This window comes from Chlorocebus sabaeus, chromosome 8 (genome assembly GCF_047675955.1).
Source record: "Chlorocebus sabaeus isolate Y175 chromosome 8, mChlSab1.0.hap1, whole genome shotgun sequence".
NCBI classification, from domain to species: domain Eukaryota; kingdom Metazoa; phylum Chordata; class Mammalia; order Primates; family Cercopithecidae; genus Chlorocebus; species Chlorocebus sabaeus.
In genome coordinates, this window is record NC_132911.1 from 136,995,261 (window position 1) to 137,009,339 (window position 14,079).

The window sequence follows — 14,079 nt, forward strand, 5'->3', positions numbered from 1 at the left end:
GAAGCCAATGCTAGGACTGTAGTCAGCTTACCAACCATACTCTTACTATCTACATGGGTGAACAGTTTAAGGAAATGATGAAGGATCAGAAGTTCAATACCTTCCTAGTAAGGAAGGACACACAAATTATAGTTCCAAAACAGTAGGGTCAGAAGAGCCACTAGTCATGTCAGGGCCGGACTATGGCTGACAAGCCCATAGCACCGACTGGCTGCTGTTCAGCTGAGTTACAACTTGCCAGGGTCTGTCCTAGTCCTGGGACAGCACTTCTGGGAAAAAAGGCTATATGTGCCTATGATGCTTCCAATGCATCCTCCACTTCCCAAAGCTCGTGACTTGAATGTGGCATGCTCCACCTTGAATATAAGCAACTTTGTTAGCCACTTCCACAGAGCTTCGCGGTCTTCAAAGAACTTCCACAGATCTGCCCTCTACTCCCTGCTTAGATCCCCGAAGCCTCAGCTTCATCATTGATAAGATGGGCTAAGAATATGTCAAAGGAGTACTGTGATAGTTCAATGAGATAAAATAATGTGTTAGTATATCTTTCATCACTGACACCGTCTTCATCATCACTATAGGTGATGGTCTCTTAAAACTTGTGATCAAAATTTTAAAGACTGTTACTGTTTCACTGTTTGTCACTATCTTGGTGCTTAAAGGGACAGTCCTCATCCTAAACCTCCCAAAACCCCTGGTGTGAAGCAACTTCTGTTCAACAAAGGAGGAAAAATGAGCCTCGCTGGTATAAATGAGAGGCTAGACCTTCCAGGCTGCCACGCGCTCTCCACGCACCTAAATGTTTCTCCCCAGAAAGCTGAAGCTGGCCAGGGGGACACAGAATTGCTCATCCAAGCCTGGCCTAGGACAGAGCACTTCCAATTCTGACACGTGCCGTGACCCACCGCACACGAGGAACGCCATACTCACTGTATCCCATGCCCTGCACGAAGTACTTGAAGGCCTCGGCGAGCTTGGCTGGCTGCAAGAGACAGGGAAAGAAAATGCAGTCAGTTGCTGGGGACCCAATCACCCGAGGCCACGGGGCGTGTGCCTGTGGTCACCTTCATTTGAGAGCTTGGCTCCAGACAAAAGCCATCACATGTTGACGGGACAAAACACAAAAGTAAAAGAAAGACTATGGGATAATGATGGGACATTCACCCCACAGCTGTGGAACCTGGACAAGTTACATGACCTATCTGAGCCAGTTTCCTCACCTGTAATATAGGGCAGAGTATCACAGCTATTCCTGTGTGTCTCCAGGGAGATTACATTCCACAAAGGAACATGTCTAACCCAGCATGTGGAACACAACAGCATCGCCATCGTGAGCCACTCCCCGTGCAAGGGGCTTTGCTGCATTTGATCATTTACTCCTGATAACCCCTTATGAGGTCAGTGCTACCTTAGATACATTTCATAGCTGAACAGGTTTGGAGAGGTAAATCCACTCAGGGTCCCACAATAAGTAAGTGGTGGGTCCCGTAGATTAACCCAGGGGTCTCCAAACTCAAAACACTCATTCTTGAGGCAAGTCACTATCAACCTCAATAGCAGGCTGGCTGAAAGAAGGGATGATGGATAGATAGATGGGTGGAAAGAAAAGGATGGATGGGAAGAAGAAAGGGAAGGAAGGAAGGAAGAAAAGGAAGGAAGGAAGGAAGGAAGGAAGGAAGGAAGGAAGGAAGGAAGGAAGGAAGGAAGGAAAGATGGATAGATGGATTAAAAAAAGAATTGGTGGGCAGAAGGAAGGAAAAAAGATAAATATGAACAAAAGAAGGACAAATAAAAGGAAGAAAGGATATGGAGAAGAATGAATGGATGATGGCTGGATGGTTCACCGGATGGGTAGACAAACCAATTAATTAACAACTCACTGGGTTACTTTAAATGAACTGTGTATGGCACACTGAGACCACATCCAGTTCTACCAGTTCTCTCAGTTCATTTAATGTAAACTAGGAGGCGAATGCTCAAGTATCACGGGCATACATGCAAGGCATATCTGTTCTTCAGTTAACTCCAACTGTTCTATCCAGTGCCCTGGGTCCTATTCTCCTGAGGCAATGACAGGGCACTGGTAGAGGCTGGGCTGACCCCCTCCCTGCTCTCCACCAACTCCTGCCAGGACTCCACAAAGAGCCAAGTGACATTTAAAAGACAGGCTACGCTCAAATTGCCCTCTGGAATTTGTGTGACAGTGGAAGAAAGAGACAAGAGAAGCAGGTCAGGGCTGCAGGGAACAGGGACGCCTGTGTTCAAGATGATGAAGAGAACCAAGAACACAGGCTTGGGAATGAGAATTCCTGGGCCCAGTTTTAGCTCCAGTAATCATGGGCAATCTCTCTCAACTTTTGGCCTCAGTTTCCTCTTCTGTGACACTGGGATAAAATGCTTGCTCTTCCCACCTCTGAGGACTATTGCAAAGACCTAATTTAATCGAGGATGGGAAAACCCTGTGTAAACATACACCCAACCTGCAAGGGCACAAGGACGACAGTGTTACACAGGAATTGCTTCTCCCTACACTGGTGTCCCCGAAGCCTGTGCTAGTTGAACTCCTCTGAAACTCTGAAAATTCTTTTAATTATGACCAGGGTTACATCTGTTCTCATTTTATGTAGAGAAAGGAAAAAAGGAGGAAGAAAGGAGGCAGGGCAGGTTTTGGATAAAAAAGATGACAGAAAACTCTACTTCATTTTAAGATAGAAGACAAAACTATCAGGATATAAAATTATAAGACAATAGATTAGAAGTTTACTTGTCAGGCTGGTAAGATTCTTTATAGGAGGGGAAATTGAAGGGATCGGTTACGCAGCAAACACATTACGTTGATCAATGTGTTTATTTGTAAATATGCACACACACAGACATGTGTACACATGCACACCCGCAAACACATGCACACACACGCATGCACACACACACAGTTTGGCTTCATCTCCTCCATGTCCCTCTGCTCTGGGCTGGAGCTTCTCGGGGCCCTTCACTCCAGCAGAAGCTCGTGGTCTTTGGGGCAGACACACCTAGATTCTGATCCATGATGACCAAGGTGTGTCTACTTGGCAAATCCCCCATCCTCTGTGAACCGCAGTATCACCCACTCCACAGGGGTTGGCTCCTAGGGGATCAGAGTCCTCCTATATAGCACCTTTTCCCAACAGTCCACAAACTGTCATCCGATGTCACAGCAAGGCAATGAGGGAACAGGTGTCACAGAGGCACATGCACTCCACCCAGGGGGCGGCGACAGCTGGGTAATGCAAAAGCCAAGGTGGCACTCACCTGGGAGATCTGTGGGAGACCGCCACAGTCCGCCATCTAGGAGACAGGGAAGCTGGTTAGTGTCAAACACCACAGCCAAGGCCATCTGCGCTAAGTTTGTTCTGAAAGGATGCCCATCTGCCCGCTGCCCTGCCCTGCCTTGTCCTGCCTTACAAAGGAGGAACAGGGTGGACCGTGGGTAGGGAGCATTCCAGCCCCACCAAGCAAGGTTGCTGGTGTCCCCGTGGCAACTATCACTTGCAGCTTACTACATGCCAGGCACTACGCTAGGCCCCATAGATAATTTCACTCCATTCCCCAAGAACCATGGAAGGTACAGCTGTCCCATTTTACAGGCAGAAACTGGGCCAGAAAGAGCTTAAGGAACTCACAAGGTTCCAGGCCAGGATCTGTCTGACCCGAAAGGGTTTGAAAAAGAAGGCCCTTTTCATATATTCCCTTTGTTCCCTCAAAAGGAAGTGGCTGAATTTGGGTCTTCGGGCCGGATTCAGCTCCTGACTGGTACCCTTCCTAAATGGTGGATGTTCAAAGGCCCTGTGAAATCACCGAACCTCAAGAGGCCACTGCAGCCTGTGAGAGCGTGCAGCCAGACTGGACGTGAGCAGGGCTGACGGCAAGGGAGCAGGGGGAGGCTGTGGGGAGGGTGGCCTGGGGTGAAATGGAGCTGGGGGAGTTCGTGGGAGTGGTGAGGCTGTGGGCATCCTACAGCCCAGGGCGCCTCAAGTCTGGACACCCAACACTAGCCACAAAGCGACACTGCCCTGGGGCAGCCCTCAGCTCACCCAGCACGCAGGGACAGGATGCCCAAACGTTCCCTCCAGGCGGGGCACTCAGCGAGCGCATTAGGCTGGTGCTGTGGAAGTCTCCAGAATCAGGCCTGAGTGAGTTCTGTTTCTAGATCTACCATCAAACCGGCCACCCGACCTCAGTCAGGCCACCCACCCTTTGCTATAGGTTGTGGTTGAATTGTGTCCCCCAAATAGACATATCTAAGTCCTAACCCCATTACCTATCCATGTGGCCGTACTTGGAAATAGGGTATTTGCAGGTACAATCAAGTTAAGATGAGGTCATATTGGATTAGAGTGGACCCTAAATCTAATGGCTGATGTTATTAAAAGAAGAAGGAAGTTTGGACACAGACGCAGTGATACAATAGGGAGAGTGCTGAGTGAGGACGGAGGCAGAGACTAGAGCAATGCATCTACCAGCTAAGGTGCACCACGTGTGGCCAGCAGCCACCAGAAGCTGGAAGAGGCAGGCAGCATCCTCCCCCAGCGCGGAGGGAGCACGGCCTTGCCCACACCCTGATTTCAGACTTTCAGCTTCCAGAACTAAAAGGGAATAAGTATCTGTTGCTTTAAGCCACCCATTTTGCGATACTTGTGACAACCGCCCTCAAAGTACGGCATTATGCAAGCTTGACGCCCAGCAGCTTCTAATCTTGCAATTTCCTTCTGAGGGAATCTTGAAAGAAAATCTACGTAAAAAGCCCAATACAGGAAAACAGCCTCCCACTCAGTAAGTATCGGACACCCCCCACATGCCTCTCAAAGGCTTTCTACTTCTATGGGGGATGTTGAGGGCACAGTGACCTACAGATGCCACTTCCTTGTCCTTCCCCCAGTGCAAGGGAGTCGCCTCATCTCCACCCAGGTCCCTCCTGGCCACCTGCCCCTGCAGGGGTGCACCCGGGCTGAGAGGCCCCTCTGAAAGGTTCCCACTCTTGTGCTGCATCTCTGGGCGAGGCTGCCACAAACAGCCGGTGGTTTGCATTGTGCAATCAGTCATAACTGGCAAGGGACTGGTGGAGGTTGCTACAGACCCTCAAATCCAGCTGCGAGCGAGCTAGCACACCACGTGCTCAGGTGAACTTGCTGGAGAAAGTCCTGACCTTCCCCGGCCGTGGGAGATGTCTCCTCTTATTGTGACAAGCAGAGCCCCTCTGGGAGGAATGTCCTGGCCCCAGCCTATGGAGGGCCCCTGCCAAGTCATCCCTGGTCTCTCTATCCCCAAAACCCTCAGACCAGCAGCCTGTTGATTCCTGCAGTCCCACAGAAAGATCCCTCATCTTTGCAGCCTCAGATCGCCAGTCGGCACCCAACATATGTTCATAAACAGATAGATTAAATCATTCACTCTATGGTTTCTGATCGTGTGCCTTGCTTTTTCAAGCCTAACTCAATACTGCAGAAAACGTGAGTTTCTAACAAATAACAAACACAAACCCCCGTTGTTTTGCCTGTACCTTGAGGAGAGTGGTCTTTGTTGGGTCCAATTTCGAGTTGCACTCCACCTGCACAAGAGGGAGGAAATCTGTTCATTCTTTACGTGAAGCCAAAGCCAAAACATCGCCCCCTTCCCTGCCACTCTGCCGCCATCACCAGAAACTCCAGCATTTCTGCTGGCAAAGAAGGAAGTATGTGGGGTTTGGGATTCAGCAGATGTGGCTTTCAGTCCAAGCCTTGCCATTACCAGCTGTGACAACTTGGATAAGTTATTTAACTTATTTGGGCCTCAGTTTCCTCATCAATAAAATGGAGATAATATCTTTTTTCAAAGGGTTGTTATGAAGATTAGCTGAAATGTAAACAGTACTGCAGAAATATCTGCTAAATAAATATCCTTGTTTAACCAGCAGCTGCCAGAGATTCTACAGTTTTAACATTCCCAGATCTAACAACTATTCTTCATGTAAAATCACGCGACCAAGCTGGTTTCTCTCTTCATTTTGTCAGTGACCCTCTCGAAAAGGGCATCCAGAATTGGGAAGAATATACACACGTAACCCATGATGTTCAAAATGCCTAAAGTAAAACTATCACCTCCCTTGATCTGAACAGTGTATCTCTATTGATGTATCCCATGATTATCTCCAGTTGGTCAGCCCATAAGAAATTCATGGTTCGTTAAGGCATGCCAAGTATTTACTCCATGAACATTTGCAAATGTCACTCTGAAGATCACTGCACAAGGCCTGGCAGTACTCTGATCCATAGCCCCTAAGTCTTCATCTCCTCAGCTGTGGGGTTGTCTGAAAGGTAAAGTCCTCTCTTTGCTGACACAAAGTTGCAGGTGGGAGTTAAGGGGGGAAAGGAGTCAGGAAGCTTTGCTAAGCCCTGCCTCCCAGTGCCTCTCTCACCTGCCAGCTCATCAGGCACCAATCAGTTTGGAGAGATCCATCTGCTTCCCAAATGAGAGGCGAGTCTCCTGGCCAGGAAGCCAAGTGGCAAACACGCCCATATAAACAAGCCAATGGGACACAGATCGGAGGGTGAGGGGACCTGGGAGAGGAGACACTGCCAGGCAACCAGGGCTGGCAGCCACCAGGGAAACAGACTAGTGGCTGGGCCCTCTGCCCAAAGGCCAACATGGCATTTCAGAGAAACATCACCTGCCCTGATGGGGCAGAAGAGAGAAGGGGCAGGCAGGGCCACTTCAACAAAGTCAACCAGACTTTGCCTGTTGAATTAAACACAGAAACCAGCTGTGATTTCTACATACCACGGCATCCACCGCAGGCGAGCTGTCCCCAACCACCAACAGAGCAGGGCACCTGGGGTCAGGGACAGAGCGGAGAATTAGCACAAGGTTCCTTTAAAGATTGTCCCATTCCCAGGCCTGTCAGGCCGGGGCCTGCATTCTAAAACAAAGTCATTTTGGTTTCCCCAACACCCTTTGCTCTTTTACTTCATTCTCCTTTGATCTTAGGATAAAATTGGTTACTAGTCCTTTACAACTTAGTATGAATTTCAGCCAGGGAACTTCTGGGCCCCAGTGCTTTTATTTTAAAGCATCTTCTCAAGGATGGATGAGCAGCTTAGCTGGTAATCAAGACCAAAACGAGAACAGCATAAAGGACAAAGGCAATGACGTGCCAGTTTCCCAAGTGTCACAGAATGCAGCACACTCAGCCACAAAAAGACACCATCATTACTGGTGGAAACCTAGTTAGTTCTGTCCATGACTGTCTTTTCCTCCTAGACATACAGAGCACTGTAAGACTGGGTCCTGTGCTATCCATCCCTAGGCTTCATGGAACAAAGCCTCACACAGTTATTGATGTAGTAGGTGCTTACTAAATGCTGTCCCAAGTACAATCAACAATCTTTCTCCAAGATCAAAGGCCCATGTCATGGAGACACCCTAGAAACTGATGCCACCAGCACAGGGAGAAGTCCAGGTCAGGCTGTGTAACACCCAGTCTCTGGGTGGAATATACCCAGGTCTCACTGACACAACGTCCTGCCACACTCAGAAAGAAGGCCCTGCCAGCAAGGCCACATTTACAGGCGGCAGCCCCGACTGCAAGTGCTGGGCGAGAGAAAAGCCACTCACTGCAGGGTGACTGTGTGGGTTCCCGGCATTGGTCGCTCGATCTCCAGGTCACGCCGGCTGCAGGAAACAAATGCATCATTAGCATGAGCGCTCTTCCCCTGGAGAAAGCTCCCGCTCCCATCCAGCCAAGCCCAGGAGGTCCTGCCAGCGGCCATTCTGGCAAACCACCCCCATCCCCAACTTGCGAGAGGCCCTGTGGCTTTCAGCACTCCACACCCTCTTGGTGTCCACAGACCTGGTTAGAGGGACAGCAGGACCCATGCAATTCAAGCAGAGTCCCCCTCATTTTGTCACAAATATTTGTGTGGCTTTTTTTTTCCAGGAGTAGATGTCAGGTCTTCCACCACAGAGGGCCCCTGCCTTCCCTGTCCCCCTAGTCAGAGCCCCCACCTGACAGAGGGCCCACCTCCCAAATGTTCTCACAGCCTCTTAAGTCCCAGCCTCAGCAACTCTGAGTCCTCTATTAAGCACCCAAATGATCTCTTTACAACTCAGGCCTCATCTTTCCATTCCCTGTCTCAATCCCTGTGGTGGTTTCCCACTGCACTAGTGTGAGGCCCAGTGTGGGCCCGGCCCAGTGCCAACCACCCTCCCTGCACGCACTCACCCACCCTTTCTGCTATCTTGCAGCTCCCAACATGAGAAGCTCTTTCCCAGCTCACAGCCTGGAGTTAGACAAGCAGGATCCAAATCATGCTCTGCCACTTTCTAGCTGTGTGGCCTTGGGGAGAACACAGGACCTCTCTGCGCCTTTGCTTCCTCAACAGGAAATGACAATACCACCAGGACCTTCAGAGTGGGATTTTGAGAGGGGTCAGTTCATTACTGTGCTATCTGTGCAGGCAAGTTAAGAGTGTGGAGTCTGTGGGTTGTGCTGGTCTCCTGTGTCTCCAGCACCCAGACGAATGCCTGCCTCACTCCAGCTCTGAGGAAGTGTTTGCTAAGTGAACGCACGGCCGGGCTTCTGTTTCTTCAGTCACACAGGGAGGATGTTACCACTGAGATGAGGGCAGGATTGTAAAAGGAGGCAAATACTAAACTCTGTTACAAATGTTCACGTCAAGAAGTCACGTTACTAACATTTGAGCAGAAATAAACACTAGGAGGCTTATTTCTATCTGCTGTTTTGGGAGCGTGGCAGAGCCAGCTCAGCAGGTTGAGTGAGCTCTCTGGAAGATTACAGAGTCTCTGGCTGACACCAATGGCCCTGAGCTCTCTCCTCCCCTAGCTGAGCTCCAGATAAGCACCTAGTGCTGGTCGAGAGGGCCACGCCTTAGGCAAAGGCCGTGTTCAGGTCCTCCTTATCCTTGGAATGACAAACTCCCAGAAGCCTGCCTGGATTATTCCCAGCCTCCAGGAGTGCTTTGCTGCTCTCTCACTTAGCTCTTCTTACATTTGGCCTTTTGTGGACGTCAGCAGTGGGCACACATGTTTACGCTCAACCCTCTGAGTGTGCGACTGCGTCCCTCTCACATCTCACCCTCAGTGGTGTGGCAAGTTTGTTCAAATCCCTGCAAGACAAGCTGAACTCCAGGAACCAGCTTACAGGACAGGTGTCCTCCTGGGGACACCTGTCCTATGAATCTATTTGCTCAAACTCAGAGCCTACCTCTTCCACTCATTTTATACCCTCCCTCTCACCTGCCCCATATTTCGGAACTACAGAAGACACCTCATAAATAGCAATGATGTGGCTGAACAACATCCCGATACCTGTTGTAGGCGTTGATGAACAGGTGCAGGTTGCCAGGGTTCATGTCATTCACGATGTGCTGGCGGTAGGTGTGGACCACCTCCACGTTACTGTGCATTTCTTCCTGCATTTAGAGAGGTGAGAAGATGGTCCTTATTGCACTGTGGCCCTGGGCTGGTCACTACTCTCTCGTTCTCCAGGTTATTTGGATACATAATAAAGATAATAATACCTAATCCACAAGACAGCGACGGACCGAAAAAAAAAAAAAAAACCGTTCGGGAAAGCAGCACACCCACCCGGGTGCAGACAGGGCTTTCACTATCCACTGGGAGCAGGAAAGACACCCCATCCTGGAAAGGCCACACCCCACCCTTCCAAACCCATTAATTAGGGAGTTTCAATCTGAAGTCAGACACCCTGGATCTAGAACTTAGCTTCATCACTGCCCTGTTCGTGCGCAAATCTTTTAACCTTTCTGAGCCTCACATCTCTCTAAAAAAATAAAGGGAAGAGAGAGAATGTTGCCTACACTTCACTAAGTTATAGGACTTAATGGAGGTTGTGTTCTCACCTCTACCAACAGTAACAATTGGATGCAAATGTTAGTAATTATTTTCCAATAGAAAGAGTTGAAAAGAAGTTTTTCATGCTTCAAAAGCAAAACCAACTCACGCAACAGGAAGTTGCTGAAAAGAAGGGCAACTGCAACTCCCACCACGGCCAACCAGAGCCTCGGGGAAGTCGGCCTCAGTCTCCCGTCTCTGGGTGCTTTTTGAATGTCATTTGTGACCAACAACTTGTTTGCTCTGTTTCTCATTTGTACGAGGGCAGACACTGGAGGTTTCACACAGGGGTCTGATGTGACAAGGGGCAACCCGATGAGAAGTTGGAGTTGGGGGTCAAAGAAAGCCGGTGTCAAGCTTGAGCTGCGTCCAACAGCCCAGGATCATTTGGGGAGCAAGGAGGTCAACTGGCTACTAAGAGCAAACTCTGGAAAAGACAGTCAGGAATGATGCTGGGATTTCAGATCAAAACCAACTGCAGTGATCTAGGGGCACCCTTAGACATTATGGCCAGACCAACCAGTCTCCAAATAACTTGGGGTACAATCAGATCAGATGCTCAATGCTATGTGTGACATCCCTTCTCCAGTGAAACAGAGATAGTGGCTGTGAATTTTTCCCCAATTCCTATCAGTTTCAGATTACACACTCGGGACAGGGAAAATGTATCACACGCACTGTGGAATGAATCGTAAAAGGGGAAAGAGGATTCTGGTGGGCTAAGCCGTGGCCCTCAGAAAATATGTCCATGTCAAATCTCTTGAACTTGGGAATGCAAACTTGCTGGGAAAAAGGGTTTTTGCAGGTATAATTAATTAAGGATCTTGATATGAGATCATCCTGGATTACACGAGCTGGGATGAACTCCAATGGAAAGTATCCTTAAAAGAGGAAGGAGAGGGAGAATTGAAATAGACACAGAGGAGAAGACCATGTGAAGACAGAGGCACAGAGCGGCATGAGCAGCCACTAACCAAGGAATGCTGACAACGACCTGGAGCAGTAAGATGCCAGGACGAATTTCCCCTAGAGCCTGTGGCAGAGGGGCAGCCCTGACAGCACTTGATGTCACAGTTCTAGACTCAGAGCTGTGAGAGAATACACTTTTGTTTTTCGAGTGTGTGTGTGTGTGTGTGTGTGTGTGTTTGAGACAGAGTCTCCCTCTGTCTCACCCAGGCTGGAGTGCAACGGTACAATCTCAGCTCACTGCAGCCTCTGCCTCCCAGGTTCAAGTGATTCTCCTGTCTCAGCCTCCTGAGTAGCTGAGATCACAGGTGCCCACCACACCCTGTTAATTTTGTATTTTTAGTAGAGACAGGGTTTCACCATGTTGGCCAGGCTCGTCTCGAACTCCTGACCTCAGGTGATCCATTCGCCTCAGCCTCCCAAAATGCTGAGATTATAGACGTGAGCCACCACACTCAGCCCACTTTCATTGTTCTAAGCCATCCTGTTTGTGGTAATTTGTTACAGAAGCCACAGGAAACCAATACAACGGGCAAACCCAGCAGTTGTACCCGCCAACTCCAGAGTGCAGCCTCTGTTCCCTAGTACGCTCGCCAACTCCAGATTGGGGCCTCTGTTCCCCTCAAACACTCGCTAACTCCAGAGTGGGGCCTCTGTTCCCCTCAAACACTCGCCAACTCCAGAGTGGGCCCTCTGTTCCCTGGTACACCTGCCAACTCCAGAGTGGGCCCTCTGTTCCCTGGTACACCTGCCAACTCCAGAGTGGGGCCTCTGTTCCCTGGTACACCTGCCAACTCCAGAGTGGGGCCTCTGTTCCCTGGTACACCTGCCAACTCCAGAGTGGGGCCTGTTTCCCCAGGACTCACAGGAGTGTCAGATGGTCACACACGTTAGCTCAGAAGCAGACACTGGTATATAAGCAAAGCAGGTCACTGCAATTTCAGGCAACCAAGGGGTTTTCCAGACCCTGGGCTTGCAACCAAGCCCATGGCATACGCTTCCCGAGGACGGCTGGCCCCAGCTAGAGACACAAAACCAATGTCTGGGGCCAGGCAGGCTGGGCTGATAAGATGACGACCGCTCACTTCTAGCATGCTGTGAGGGGCTGGGCTCACTCCCCCTCAGTGGGGTGACTCTGCAGAGGAGGAGCTCATCTAACAGCCAGGCAGCAGCGCAGGCAGCCGCCATCCTGCTGCGGTTGCCAGAATGAAGCCAGATTCATAGACACAAACACTGGCCCCACCGCTCCCTGGCAGAGACCCTACACAAGTCACTCAACCTCTCTGGTCTGTTTCCTCTTCCATAAACTGGGAATGAGAACAGAATTTATCACACAGGTCACAGATCACCTGGGTGGAATCCTAGTCCTATAGCTAATACTTGTGAGGCTCTTAGGACTGAGTCCAGCACACAGCTAACTCCACAGACACGTTTGCTATAGACCAGATTTATAACAGCCCAAAACTGGAAACAACCCAAAGGTCTTATCAACAGGTGAATGGAAAAACAAACTGTTGCACATACATAAAAGGGAGTATACTTCTCAGCACTAAAAAGGAATACACTGTTTTTTAAGAGACAGGGTCTCTGTGTCGCCTAGGCGGAATACAGGGGGCAATCATAACTCACTGCTCACTGTAACCTCAAACTCCTGGGCTCAAGCAATCCTCCTGCCTCAGCCTCCCAAGCAACTAGGACTATAGGCATGCACCACCATGTCTGGCCAATTTTTAATTTTTTTGTAGAGACAAGGTGTCGCTATGTTGCCCAGGCTGGTCTTGAACTCCTGTGCTCAAGCAATCCTCCTGCCATGGCCTCCCAAAGTGCTAGGATTACAGGAATGAACACCGCACCCAGATTAGGAATAAACTATTGGTCCACTCATTAACATGGACAAATCTCAAAATGGTTATGCTGAGTGAAAGAAGCCAGACCAAAAAAAAAGAGTACATACTATGTAATGCCATTTATATAAAAATCTAGGAATTGCAAAGCAATCTATAGGAGTCAATGCAGATCCAAGTTGCCTGAGGAGGAGGGAGAAGAGGATTATCAAGGGGCACAAGGAAACTCTTGGGGTGATGGAGACGTTATTCTGATGACAGTGATGGTTTTACAAATGTATATACATGTCAAATTTAGCAAATTCTGCCCTTTAAATATGTGCAGTTAATTGTACTTCAATCAGCCGTTTTTCAAAGACACATATAAAAAGAGAGAGAATGAATGACTTGTTGCTTATGAATGAATAATGTCACATTATCTCACGAGCACCAGCTCGGCGGCCCCCAGTCGATTGTGTCTTGTTCTCTCCACCCCCACATGGGGCCCTGTGCTGAGCACCACACAATGCGTTGCTCAGCAGGAACAGCAGAACGCCAGACCACACAACTCACCTTCCCAAAGAGGTGGGACACCACCATGTCTGGCAGGGCTTGGGTCCATCCGGAGATCTAGGGAGGAGTAAAGTGGGTGGATTAGAAACCAGGAGCTAACAGCAGTGAACAAAGTCAGCAAAACCCCACTTCCCTGGGGGGAGAGTGGCATTGCCAGACTCCCCTCTGCATGCAAGCCTCAAGGACATTCCCATGATAAAAACTCAGTTCCTGTCTCCAGTTCCCTCCTGGACCTGAACCCCCACATGCAGGGCCTGGGACTATATCCAATTCCTTATTTTCAGAGGCCCATGCACAAGAAATCCACAGCAAATGAGCGCAGAATAAAGATCCAGCTACTGCTAGCTTACCCTGCTCAAAACATTCACCAAGTCTTCAGCAAAGAGGGCCGTCCATTCACCTCTTCTAAAAACACACTGAACTCCCCCGTCTACGCCCCCGGATATGCTTGGCTCCCAACTATCCCTCTCTCTCATCTCCAAGCCAGTTTCCCCTTTCTAAGTATACTGACATTACCAAAGACACTGACAATCTTCTTTTTCCTACCTCTCCCCAGTGACTAGGTTTGCAGCAGGAGCTCTATAAATGGTAGGATACAGCAGGAGCTCCATAAATGTGTGCTGACCAAAGCATTGGACAAAAATAAGTAGCAGAGAAGCTCTAGACTTAAGGGTCTTTGGCTGGCCCTTGCCTGCCACAGCCCAGCTGTGTGGCACTGGGCAGTCTGCATACCTCTGGGTCTCAGACTTCTAATCTGGAAATGGGAGTGCCAGGAACTTCAAGGCCACAAAGTCAAGGTGAGGAGCACAAGAAGTAACTGCACATATCACAG

At 49.4% G+C, this 14,079-nt stretch overlaps 1 protein-coding gene across 2 annotated transcripts in view; it reads right to left on the reverse strand.

Moving 5' to 3' along the window:
• NDRG1 (N-myc downstream regulated 1) overlaps positions 1-14,079 on the reverse strand; it is a 59,543-nt gene that overhangs the window by 3,854 nt on the left and 41,610 nt on the right. For both annotated transcript variants that reach the window (XM_038000105.2, XM_008001593.3), the window contains 7 exons: positions 13,248-13,304; positions 9,340-9,443; positions 7,627-7,683; positions 6,793-6,844; positions 5,537-5,584; positions 3,289-3,324; positions 931-982 (listed from right to left, as the gene is read on the reverse strand). In XM_038000105.2, coding sequence (XP_037856033.1) covers positions 931-982; positions 3,289-3,324; positions 5,537-5,584; positions 6,793-6,844; positions 7,627-7,683; positions 9,340-9,443; positions 13,248-13,304 — 406 coding nt within the window. The remainder of the gene's footprint in view (positions 1-930; positions 983-3,288; positions 3,325-5,536; positions 5,585-6,792; positions 6,845-7,626; positions 7,684-9,339; positions 9,444-13,247; positions 13,305-14,079) is intronic.